The 12,884-nt window shown below is 43.1% G+C and overlaps 1 protein-coding gene across 1 annotated transcript; it reads left to right on the top strand.

Moving 5' to 3' along the window:
* The first annotated feature begins 341 nt into the window (after positions 1-341).
* On the top strand, positions 342-11,441 carry TDRD6 (tudor domain containing 6). Its single transcript, XM_062638467.1, has 5 exons — positions 342-7,038; positions 7,503-7,621; positions 8,675-8,764; positions 9,603-9,660; positions 11,003-11,441. Exons 1-5 carry the CDS (start codon positions 396-398, stop codon positions 11,089-11,091), a joined length of 6,999 nt encoding a protein of 2,332 aa, XP_062494451.1. The 5' UTR covers positions 342-395; the 3' UTR covers positions 11,092-11,441.
* Positions 11,442-12,884: the final 1,443 nt, after the last annotated feature.

Here is a 12,884-nt window from a genome sequence, read left to right as displayed (position 1 = left end):
CCCCGACACCCGCCCTGACCAATAGAGGCTAAGCGGGCCTCGAGGCGTCTCCCTCTCACTCCGCCCCGCGGCCGTGCCGCTACCACACAGGCGGCGAGGCGTGCTTCAGTTCGGGGAGAAGCAGATCCAGCGGGCTGTGGGCTTAGCCCTGCGGATCCAGCGTGCCGCGGTTATCTCCTCTTTGTGGCGCCTCGTTAAAGCAGGCGCGGCCCTATGTATTAGCCCGCTCCGTCCTCCCTGTTCCCTCCCCGGCCCGCCCCCCTCCGCGGGGATCAAAGTGGACTCGACCACGTAAGTTAGCGCTCAACGGCTCCTCGCGGGTCACGTGGGCGGCGCGTGCTGCATGAAGGCGGTTGCTGGCGGCCGTTCGGCGACGCGCGGGCCCCGGCGGCAGGATGAGTTCCGGGCGGAGCGGGCGGCCGGGGGTGCTCAGTCCCGGCAGCACCGTGACCCTGCGGGTCTGCACCGTGGGCCTGCGCCCCGAGGTGCCCGTCGTGCGGATCTGGGGGCTGCTTGGGGAGCGCCGCGCCGACTACATCCGCCTCCGCCGTCAGATCCAGGCGGCGGCGGCGGGGCCGCGCCTGGCGGCTGCTCCGCGACCAACCAACCCAGTGGCTGGCGGGGTTGAGCTGTCCACGGGAGACCTGGGCCTAGTGGAGGTGGTCGGGCTGTGGTACCGCTGCTGCGTGGTGAGTCGCTCCGGACAGGACTACCGCGTGTTCTTGCTTGATGAGGGTTGCATGGTGGTTACGTCCGCCTGTTACCTGGCGCCGGGCCGCGAGGAGCTGTTCCGCCTGCCCCCGGAGGTGTTGGGATGTATTGTGGCTGATGTTGTGCCCTTAGGAAGCCCCGGGGTGGCAGCCTGTGGGGATGCTCCCTTCTCCAACTGGACGGTGGAGGCTATGGAGTTCCTGAGCTTCCTGCATGGCAAGGAGATGTCTGGACGGGTGAAGGAGGTGATGACTCCGCAGCTTATAGTGCTTGAGCTGCCCCAACTCGTATCCCAGATGCATCACCTGGGTCTAGCCAGGCGGGTCACTCCTAGCTGGTTCTGCCAGATGCTCAGGCAGTGCCTGGCTTATGGCCACCCAAGGAGCCATCTCAAGGTACAGCCTTCAGCATCTTCCTTTGTATCTTCTGCAGTGCCACAGCTTCCCCGTGTTTTGCTCTCGTATCAGCCTGTGTCACCTCCTTTGGATTATGTTTACCCACAGCTTCACTTGGATGTGACAGAGCCTGTCCTAGTGACCCATGTCTCTGACCCACACCACTTCTACTGCCAGTTGAAGAGCTTGTCCCAGGAGATCCGTTGCCTTTCTGATACCATGCACCACACTTACAAATCCTGCTCCTGCTTGCCATTACCCAAAGTGGGCTCACCCTGTGCTGCCCGTGGCAGAGATGGCCAGTGGTACCGTGCACTCCTGCTGGAGCTTATTGCTGGGGAGAGAAACCAGCAACTGGCTCTAGTGGTCTTTGTGGACTATGGCAGGAAGGAGACTGTGACCAGAGCTAACCTGTGCCTTTTGCCCCCTGAGTGTTTCCACATACCTGTGGTAACTTATGCATGCGCTCTTCAGGGTGTCTCGGATGGGGGTTGTACCTGGTCCCCACTGCAGATCAATAAGCTGAAAGCGTTAGTGCTAGGCAGAGGAGTGAATGCTCACATCAAAGCCTTTAACTCCTTTGAGCATCTCTATTATGTGAATTTGTATGGGGAAAATGGCATCAACTTGAACTATGTTTTCCGGCTGCAGGCTTGCTGCCTGGTCAGCAGCCATACACAGGTGAGCCAAACTGAGGGCTGGGAGCAGCTGGAAGTAGAAGAATCCACAGCTGAACTGGAATTGCCTCCAGGAGCACCTCCCATTGCTTTAGTGCATGGAGATTTGGCTTCTGCTCCTGTAGTTGATGTACATGTGAACTTGGGCGCATTCTACAATGCACAGGTCTCCCACCTCCGAGACCCATCTGAGTTCTGGCTGCAGCTACATGAACATCGGCGGCTCTTTGGGCAGTTGAGGCGGTGTATGTGTGATTTCTATTCACATGCCATGAAGCTGGATGGTGCTAGGTGGGATCTACAGCCTGGATCCCTTTGTTGTGCCAGTGGGAAAGAGGGTGTCTTTTATCGAGCAGTGATCACCAGGGTACTGGACAGTGAGGTAGAAATATACCTGGTGGACAGAGGCAATACAGAAATTGTACATCGGTGTGCAGTGAAGGAGCTGCTCCCTCAGTTCAGGGAACTGCCTGCTTTAGCTCTGAAGTGCTGTTTGGCAGATGTCTGTCCTCTGAGAGGGAGTTGGAGTGAAGCATCTGTATCTGCATTTAGAGAGATTGTACTGAACAAGGGACTAAAGGTTCATTTTTTGAGTGTGCAGGGTGACAAATATATAGTTGAAATTTTTGACCAGTCCCAATTAGGAGAGAAAAGTGTAAGTAAACTCATGGCTCAGGGAGGGTATGCTGAATACCAGAGGTCTGAAATACCCAAGAGTGTCCAGAAATCACCTAATATGGCTATGAGCCTGGCCTCAGATGTTTGGGAAGAAAACCAAATAAAAGCAGAGAAGAGGCTGGGAGAGGAATCTGATCTAAAGAGAAGTGATAGGGCACTTAATTCTTATGCAGCTGTAGTGGTCAGAGGGAGCCCTGTTGCACCCATTCACAATTCTGCAGGTAGTAAATCTCTTACTGCTCAGAAGTGTGAGGGCAAGGATAACCTGCCCATCTCCTGTACACAGAATTATGACAAAATGAAGCTAAGGTCTTCTTGTGGAGGTCAGTTAGAAGTGGGAACTACAGTTAATGTTGTAGTGTCATATGTTGAAAATCCGGGTCATTTTTGGTGTCAGCTAAGTAGGAATTGCCAAGACCTTAAGTTATTAATGTCTGAAATTCAGGAGTATTGTGAAGATTCATCTCACCCACATGCTTGGCCAAATTCTCCATGTTTAGCCCAGTACTCGGAGGATGAAAAATGGTACAGGGCTTTAATTATTAGTGAAGTTCCTTCTGCAGAAAAAGTAGAAGTCATACATGTTGACTATGGCAACAGAGAGCTGGTCTCTCTAGCAAACCTCCGCTCAATTCACAAACGCTTCCTTAAGTTAGAAGCTCAGGCTTTCAGGTGCAGCCTTTACAACCTAATTCAACCAAATGGTCAGGATCCTTTTGCTTGGGATGAAGCAGCAATTCGGGCTTTTCAGGAGTTTGTTGATACTTCTTCATCTCATCTTGAACTGAAGTGTACGATATTTGCCTTGGCTTCAATAAGCAAGGAGTTGTTTAACATTGTAGATTTAATGACACCGTTTCGGAGTGCTTGCCAGTTTTTGACTGAGAGGGGTGTAGCCAGACCTTTATCTCCTCAAAAGCCTCTGTCATCCTTGGTTCATCTTCATTCTTACTATTATTCTATGCATGGTATCAAAATTGGGAGTGAGGAAGACGTTTATATTACGCATGTTGAGGATCCATGGACATTTTACTGCCAACTCGAAAGATGTTCAGATGTCTTAGCACAACTTACCGATAACATTGGTCGCCTGAGTGAAAAAATGAGCAGCTTAGAAACCTTGCAGAAGTCTGAGAGCTTGTGTCTAGCCAAGTATACTGACAGTCACTGGTACAGGGGAATAATTATGAAAAAGAAACCTGATATGCAAGTCTTCTTTGTGGATTTTGGGAACACAGAGACAATAGATAAAGATAACCTGCTTCCTTTACCCACTGATGTTTGTGATATCTTGCTTTTGCCAATGCAGGCCGTAAAGTGTTCCTTATCTGATATCTCTCGTGTTCCCGAAGAAGCTATAGCATGGTTTAAACAAGCTGTCCTAGAAAGGCAATTAAAAGTGATCATTGTAGCAAGGGAATCTGATGGTAAACTGTTGGTTGAGTTGTTTGATGGTAATACTCAAATTAATGCAAAACTGAAGGAGTTAAGCTTAATGAGCAATACAGGAATCAGGCCTATAGAAAATGAAACTTTGTGCTCTAGAAATACGGATGTGATAGAGAGGAATGGGAGTGCAGAATCCACTTCAGATGCACACAGGACTCTTGAAAGGAAAAGAAGCAGATCTGAAGCCCAAGGAAAAAGGGGGGGTAGCAAAAGGCACTTCAAGAAAGAAGATGAAAACCTTTCCCAGCCTGCTACAAAGGGAGATCTGGCAGCTGGATTACTAGAATCTGATGAAGTGATTAGAAGTAAGAAGGATGCTTCCCTGTTGAATAAAGCTGGGAAGGAGTCTTTGCTTTCCATCCAGATGGATACACAGTCAGATATTAAGTCTGATGCTGAAGGTGGGAGTATAGTGCTTGAAAATGTATCTGATCTACTGCAACAGAAGATAATGCCAGGTCTTAAAGTGTCAGTGTATGTGTCTTATGTAAATGATCCACTGGATTTTTATGTTCAGCTAGAAAGTGATGAGGCTCAGCTTAACAGCATTTCAGAAAGCTTAAATGTTAGGACACAAAGAAAGAACCCTTGTGGACAACTTTGCCAAGTGGGAGACTTAATCAGTGCTGCTTATTCAGAAGACAGCCTGTGGTATCGAGCTGTAGTTAAAGAGAAGACTTCTGATAATTTGATAAGCATACAATATATTGATTATGGTAATACCTCAGTAATTAATGTTGGTCAAGCACACAGACTCCCTGAAGGCTTGTCATCTATTCCAGCAATAAGCATTCACTGCTTCCTAGGTGGACTTAAATGCAAAGAAAATACAGACTGGGCAGAGAAAGCTGTGCTTTACTTCATCAAGAGAACAAGTGAAGTTCTGCTAACGTGTGAATTTGTGGAGAAGGTTAAGGATAAATGGGAAGTTATCCTCAGTGACCATGAAGGTATAATAACTGTGGATTTAGGTGATGAAAATCTTGCAAGTAGCAAAGGATCTTGTTCAACAGAAATACTTGATAAAAGAGAGAACAGTGACATAATAACTGAGTGTGAGCCTTTGCCGCCTCAGGCACAAAATAAAACTCCTTGTATAAGTAACTCTAAGTCATTTATCTGGAAATTCCCAGAGGCAGGCCAGACTGTAAAAATTTATGTCACAGTGGGAGGTGGTCCAGAATACTTCTGGAGTTGCAGCGCTGATACAGAAGACATGAAGTACATAGAGGGAAAAATAGAAGAAGCTGAAAGCACTGGACTAAAATCTTTGAATGATTGTGGAGCTTGTATTAAAAGCGGTGATATTTGTCTAGCAAAATATAGTCAAGATGGGAAGTTCTACAGAGCTAAAGTCAGCAGCGTAGAAGGTGACAGAGTAGTTGTTAGACATGTGGATTATGGAAGTGAGGAAACTATTAGCATGGAGTTGGTCAGGCAGATTCCGTGTGAATTGATCCAGGTACCTAATCAAGCATTTGCTTGCTGTCTGTCAGATTTCAATTCGTCTGAGGGTTCGTGGCTTAGTGAAGCAAAAGAGAAGTTTAATGATATGACCCAAGATGTCTTATTAGAAGCAAAAGTAATAGAAACTCAAGAATGCAAAGCTTCTGAAGTCCCTCTGTCTGTTGTCAAGCTGGAAGCTTCTGGTAAGAGTGTTAATGAAGAGATGAAGTCTTTTTGGAAGGCTAATAAAGGAACTGGTGACCAGTCTTTCTTAGACCTTGAGAACCCCTTAAAGGAAAACAGATGTTCAAAGAATGATATGAATCCTTGTCTGGAAAGAGGAACTTCTGTTGCTTGTGGATTAGCTCAAGAAGAAAGTGAAAGTGCTTTACATTGTTCTGAACCTTTCCTGGGTATAACTTCTGAGTGTTTCAATACTGTAGAAGCAAGTATGTCAGTCGAAGCTGTTGAGCATATGTCTGGAAAGGCTGGTGGATGTGAAACAGCTGAGCACCAAAGCAACTTTGATGAAGACATACCTCTATCTGGAGGAGACAGCAGTAACAATGTATTACTAGAACCAGTGAGAAGCTGCAGTCTTCATATTTTGAAGAGTGAAATGAAAGCTGAAGAACAAGAATTATCTGAAGAAGCATTTCAAGAGGATGCTGAGCTGAAAGAACCGACAGGTAGCGCTTCAGCAGCCAGTCTTCTAGAAAACAAACAAGAAGAACTGCAAAGGGAGCCAGTGCTACAGTCATCTTCAAGTGATGAAACAGAGATATTAGGAGCACTGGATCAATTACAAAATCAATGTTCATATGATGATCTAAAAGAGTTAATACTGGAGCTAGAGGCACTTTCAGTTCAGCCCTTCTTTGCTGAAGTAACAAAAGAAGCTCTGGAAACAGAGTCAGCTGAAATGCAGACAGCTTTGGGTGTTAAAGCAAGAGAGAAAGTGTTTGAACAGGGATCATTTGAACTGCCAGTCATGAGTGAGGACACAGCGGAGTTGTCAGCTCTGAACTTTCCTGAACTCTTACCGTCACTTAATGAGGGGAAGAATTCAGTGCCTTTGGTTAGAAATGGAGAGAACACAGTAGAGCTGATTCCATCTGATGCTCAGCCTTCTTTGGGAGAGAATGCAGAGAAACCAGAATTGAATTTGTCTGGAATTCATAAAGCAGAGTCTTTGCAAGAAGACTGGGTAGAATTAGAGCCTTCTCCCCTAAAGCTGCCTTTGTCTGATGGCAGATCTGAGAAACAACTGGACCTGAAGACCCATGACATGCTGTCATTGCTGGGTGCTGAAATTGAGCAGCTTCTGGAACTGGTGCTGCCTGATGTGCACCCATCTCAGGAAGATGGGGATGAGGACTTGTTAGAGTTGGAACACACTGCACTGCAAAGTTCTGCAAATAGCAGAAGTCAATTTTCATTTCTTACAGAAGAATTAATGAATCAGAGGTCTGTTTGCACTGTAAAATCATGTGACTGCAATGTTGAGAAACATAAGGAGTGGCAGGAGAAAGATGACTGTTATGTGGAAGAATGGATGAAACGAGGCTTGACTGACTCATTTAAAGAATGTGGAAATACACATGTGCGGTATTCACCCTGTAAGCCTGAGGATGAAGATGTAGAAGAAAAGCAAAACAAGAAGTTGGCTGCATGCAATGCAGGTAAAGTATCTGAGTTTTGTTTTTTTTTTAAGGAGTTAAATGATCAAAATACTGTGCACATTCAAATGAGAATCACTTTCTTATAGGAACCTGTTTTTTATTGCCTAATAAGTTACTATTTTAGTGTTAACATCCGTATGCTTCCATGGTTTAAGGACATCAGATTAAGTGTAGTATCTAATGGATCCTGTGACAGACTAACAACAGCTAATCTTTGAGAGGTTAATTATTTTATGATTGAAAATCATAGAAATGCATATTTAAGACTCTGCAGGATGGCAAATTTTCAACTTTCAAATATTAAATAAAAGTTTGGAAGGGGGTGGGGAGTTTGGGGGCAAGGTTGTGAGGCATTTCTGGGTTTCTGTTTTCGGAGGGGTTGTTTTTATTGTGTTGTGGGGTTTTTGTTGTCTTTTTTCCTGTGCTTTTATTTTCTTCCTCCTTCACTGATATGATTTTTATAGGACACAATGAGTATACTTGTCATCTGAAGGGCTTTGCTGTTGGTTCCAAATGTGTGGTGAGGACCTCTCTAAAATGGTGCGAGGCTCGCATTTTGGAGGTATCTGAAAAAGGTACCAGGGTAAGTATGGTTTCAGTACTCCTTCTGCGTACTTAAGATCTGGTCATTTTTTGGTCTTTCTCCAAGTTTTTAATATTTTAGGGAGGTCTATTACAGAATTTAAGACTTAGTATTCCCAAGGTTGATTCTGCACTTAGAGACTTCATACAAACAACTGAGCTACATGTCAATACTTGATATTCCCTTCATAGGAAGACTGAAGGATCAGGCTCTAGCTTGAGATACATATTTCTGTGTGTGTTTGTCTGGCCTCCAAGTTAATGTTCTGCTGTGGAGCTGTGTTAGTATTAAATGCTTATGAAACTTGTCATTATTTTACTGGTGTTTTATACTGAGGAATTGGTGCTAGAACAGTATAAACTTGGGAAGAAACCTGAATTACATTGTAACTAATAATATATGACTATTACTGCTTCAGTGAAATGTATTAGATTAGTGATTGGTGGTAGTTAACAGATTATAATCTAATGGGTTGTGTTGTTCTACTTCTTTTAAGCTATGGGATAAATAGTCTTCCTCTGGTTCAGGGGAAGTGTGTGTGTGTGTGCATGTACACAAATGCACAGATGTTATACTTAACATAAAAGAGCCTTTAAGTTGTAATTTAAGGTTGCATATCCAAAAGATCACTTCACAGAAGTAACTTTTTGAAAGATGAATGAATGCCTGAGATCATGAAGGCCATCTCTTTTACTAGTGGATTCCTTGGGTATCTAAAACTAACCTCAGCCTATATTCAGATGAGTGTTGGGTATGTAGCGATATCTCTCCTGATTTATTTCCTTCTTCTTCTGACCTAGTACATGTTTTCCAGCCTTCCCCTCTCACTATACTTGAGTTAAAAGTTCAGGAGAACCTTGAGCAGGTTCAGTAGTGGTGCTCAGCTTTATTAGAGGTTAACTTGCTCTTCCTTGCTAGATACAGACTGAAGACCTTCTCAAAGGCAGGGAATCCTCAGCTGTGTTTTCCTCCTACTAGATGTCTTATTTGCTGAGTGTGTTCTCAGGATCGATCCACTGCTGTGTTAGATGTGGTTTGGCTCCGTCTGTACAGGTCTTGAATCTCTCCAGTGGCAATGAGGAGATTGTGGATCCTGAGAATGTCTGGAATGGTGTTCCTGACTGGGCTTACAGGTCATCTGAGGTAAGGCAGTGTGGTAGTGGACTGGGCAGGACACTACTGTCTTTTAGAAAGGGCTCTCTGAGTTTAGTTGTGCTTCTCCCTGTGTCACCCTGAGAATAGAAAGGCAAAGTCGCATTCATCTAAATCTGTGTATTCATGCCCACTGCTAGAAGTGCAGTATTTTACTTTAAGACTTCATATTATCTTTCCTCCTCTGTGGATCACTATGGAGACTATAGAAATTTGTATTAATGTATTATATAACAGATATACAAATCCATCTAAATAGTTTACATAAATTATAAATTAATAATTACATAAATTATAAACTGTCAGCCATCTGGCCTGAGGACTGTGAATTCAGGCTGGGAATAGATTTATGAAAACAGCTTGAAGGAAGAAATGTTACGGGAAGACTAGTATTAATCAAGAACTGTAGAACAATGCTGATATGTGGCTTTTGACAGATCATGCTAGTAGAGCATGTCAGTAACTGGTAAATTATGAAAAATACTTCTATTATTAAGTAATTGGGAAATTATAGTAAGATTTTTCACCAGTGCTCTTCATGACATACCAACAAATGAAAAACTCATCTCTGGAACCCGCAACTCAGGTTGTCAGCCATCCTCCTGATGATAGCAGAATGAATTTCCAGTTTATTCCTCACATGCAGTTCTTCCATCAAAGTAAAAAGTGGGCAGAAGACTTCTGTAGTGAGTTGTAAGGGGACAGAGCAGTGGTAAATTAGAGTCCCACAGTGCTGATGAAAAAAGTTAGCTTTCAATTGAGGTGATTCCTTTAATACTAGACTATCTTGGCAGTAGTGCCAGCTTCCTAACAATCCCCTTTTGTTTAGGCAGTAACCCCTGTAACAGGAAACTTGCAGTTATTACCGGAGGAGTCCTCACTTCAAGGTAAGACTACCTTAAACTCCCAAAGAGGTGGTGAGCTCTGTGTTTGGATGCTTTCTGATTTTCTAGGAAATGCTTTATTTAGGAAACTGCAGTTGAAACTTTTTTTAGCTTATGTGTTTACTATTGTTGTTCTGATTTTTTTTCTTAGCATTAGCTTACATACTGTCAGTTTAATGGTGAATATCTGTAATGTAAGCTGCCACTGTCTTGATTAGAGATCAGTTTAGTACTTATTTATTCAACCTAGTGGATTGAGCCTTTTGGACAGGTTGGAGTGGTACACCTACGTTACAGATTTTGGTAGGGTTTTGAGCATTGGCCACCAGTATACTGCTCTTGCTTGCCTTGCCTCAGAAATGTGGGCAACTACTAGGCAGACTCTACGAAGCATTGTAATTTGGTTATTTGAATGCCCCAGTTCCTTAATAGGTCTTCATCTATAAATCTAAAGCCATAATAATACCATCTTAGTTGTTGTAAGGGTAGTTTGTGAATAGTGCCATGTATGTCTTTATTACTTAAATTCTGAAGTGTTACTAGCAAACACCTATTGTGTACCAAAGAAAATAGTACAAGTTCTTTCTGATTATATACTATATAAAATATATTAAAATCTATGGAATGGTAGAGAAGTTCTGGTTGAAATGGACCTTTGAAGATGCTGAAAGGAAAGTCAACTAGAGCAGGTTGCTTAGGACCTTCCTTTCAGGTGTGGAATCTATCCAAGGATGGAGACTCCAGAACCTCTCTGGGAAACTGGTTCCAGTGTTTGACCAGTGGTTGCCTGATGGAGACTGAAATAAGCTTGAGTAGAGATTGCATTTGTGTTTTCAGTGGTTGAATTGGTAATTTCATTTTGGCACACCTGTACAGAAAGTGGACTGGTTCTCAGGTAACAAATTATGAAGCCTGCAGTGGAGATCTAGTTACCTGTTGGGCAAACAGCACAGAAAATGTGAGTTAAGGTCGTGCAACCATGTGGCATAGATACAGGTCTTGCTGCACATGCAGGCCACCACCTGGAAAGGCAGTTAGAGTAGAATGTACCCAATCCACAGGATGCAAAAATCCCTGCAATGTGTTACCCTAAGACCACTGAGGAATGGAGTGGCTTGAACTTGTAACTAAAATCTGGGAGTACTGCTTGCTTCATCTTGGGCTGTTTTGTTGTTCCAACTGTCTTATCCTTACAATGATAATTTTGCCTGAGTATAGTCTTTTAATATGGTGCAGTATGTTGATATTTAGTCCAAAGCCTTGTTGAGTTAGACTTTAAATATTAATGCATTTATATGTTTACAGAAAAATTCTGATGGATCTAACCTATTTCTACTTTCTGTAGAAAAGCAAAGTGGCTACAGTTCACATTTAGCTGAAGATCCCTCATGTTCTCCAACATTGCTGAAAAAAAGTGATGTGTTCACCACATGAAGCTCAACAAGTACCTGTGTCCACAAGCGTTCCTCTGAAAATGTGTTTTCATGGGAACAAGAATACAGGCAAAGCACTGAGTGTTTCTTCAACATAATGGAGCAAATGTCTGTCACTGACATACTTCCCTGTCAAGGAGCAGTACTTATTACTAGACTCTTACTGTCTATTTGGCTTCTCATTTCTGTACTTTCTTGTTATCTAGCTGCCAGTGGGTGATTCTTCAACAGAGGTTTGAGTTGCTGTATAGGCTACTGTGGTGCACAATACTACTTTCTGATGTTTGAGGGAAGTTGCATTGTTAAGTGTTTTGAGGTTTTTTTTTCTCTAAAAAATGGTTGAGGGTATGTTTTTTTTTTTGTGCAGGGAGGAATGTTGTGGGTTTTTTTGTCAGGGAACATAGTTGGTTCAGGTTGAAGTCTTGCATTTGGTGCTGTTATAAAGCAATGGAAAAAGCTGGAATAAAGCTTCAGCTGGTGTATACTGTTTTGTTAATGACTTGTGTTCTTTCCCTAAGCATAAGCCCAAATGTTGTGTGCATACCACGTATCTTTTTTCAACACTACTACTGCAGTTAGATGTAGCTATGCACATTCTGCAGATCCTGGTTCTGTTTTGACCCTAACCAGCTCTCTAGACCACTGAGCTGTGGTGAATGCTTTGAAATATCAGAAAGTCATGTACAAAACAGAACTTGTATTTATGACATGGCCTTAACTGCACTAATGAAAGATAAAACTTTTCCTACAACTATGAAGCAGACCTAGCAGAATGGTTTTGCATGTGTACAGTGGGGTAAGGATTTGTTAAACCAGCCACATCTTATCTTGCCTTTTGTTTTCCTCCTCATGTGTTGAAAGGAGGTTTCTGTTTCATAGTCCTGTTCTGTGTCAATATCTCTGACAATGTAATAGTCTGGGTGAATATCACAGATGTCAGTGTTAGAGCTTACACAGTAAGAAGAAACAAGTGTGTGTCTAGTCCCTTAATAGAGACAATACATATTAGTAGGCTGGAGAGAAGTTTCAATTCTGAAAACGGGTCATAGATGTTGTAATATCATGTTAAGATCACAGATTATATAAATATTTACTCTGTTAACTGCTGTGCTTGTTCTGTTTGCTTCAGTTTTGTCATGTGATTTTGAAACAAATAGGCTACAGTTAGAAGTACTCCCCCTTTTGCAAGGTTTATTCATTTAGAAGTCGCTCTTCCAGGTGGCAGCTTCAAGGAGTTTTCCTCTAAAAACCAGAATTTCCATTAGCAAACCACATAGTCAACTGCTTCTACTGACAGACAGCAAGTACTTGTACAAAGATGAGTGTCTGAGTAGTACATCCATGAGAGAAACATCAGGATGATCAAGCAATGCTTAACTACTCCTTTCTAAAGGGAGTGGTAAAAGGGACACATCTCTTCTGTAATTTCACCTACAACAGTATGACTGACAGTGGTAATTCAGACAGGAACAGGAGGGGCACTGCTTGGAGCTTTGACTAAGGGGAGTTATAGTTGCTACAAGAAGAGTGACTGTTTCAGCAGCTTTTGGAATGGAAACAGCCTCAGAGTATGGTAGTAAACACAGATCTTAAAGGTAAGTGGATTGAGCTCATATGAGAAATCCTGTCTCTGAACAAGCACTTCTGTTACATTAAGCTATTTCCTGTAGCTTTTACTGGGGCTTACTAAAATAAGACTGTTGAAACCCTTCATCTGGTACTTCTCTGACTTAGGAGGAGCAAAAACCTGCTCCAGCTTTCAACTGTTGTCAGAGCACAGCTGAAATACCAAGT

This window comes from Pezoporus occidentalis, unplaced genomic scaffold (genome assembly GCF_034315485.1).
Source record: "Pezoporus occidentalis ecotype Australia unplaced genomic scaffold, CSIRO_AGI_Poc_V1 ctg57, whole genome shotgun sequence".
Lineage (NCBI taxonomy): Eukaryota > Metazoa > Chordata > Aves > Psittaciformes > Psittacidae > Pezoporus > Pezoporus occidentalis.
The sequence above is the reverse complement of the archived record's forward strand: the minus strand, read 5'-3'. Positions and strand labels throughout refer to the sequence as shown.

Coding starts and splice junctions, on each gene's coding strand:
- TDRD6 (XM_062638467.1), top strand. CDS start 396: ATGAGTTCCGGGCGGAGCGGGCGGCCGGGGGTGCTCAGTCCCGGCAGC. Junction 7,622..8,674: donor TATCTGAAAAAGGTACCAGG/GTAAGTATGGTT, acceptor CCGTCTGTACAG/GTCTTGAATCTCTCCAGTGG. Junction 9,661..11,002: donor GGAGGAGTCCTCACTTCAAG/GTAAGACTACCT, acceptor TACTTTCTGTAG/AAAAGCAAAGTGGCTACAGT.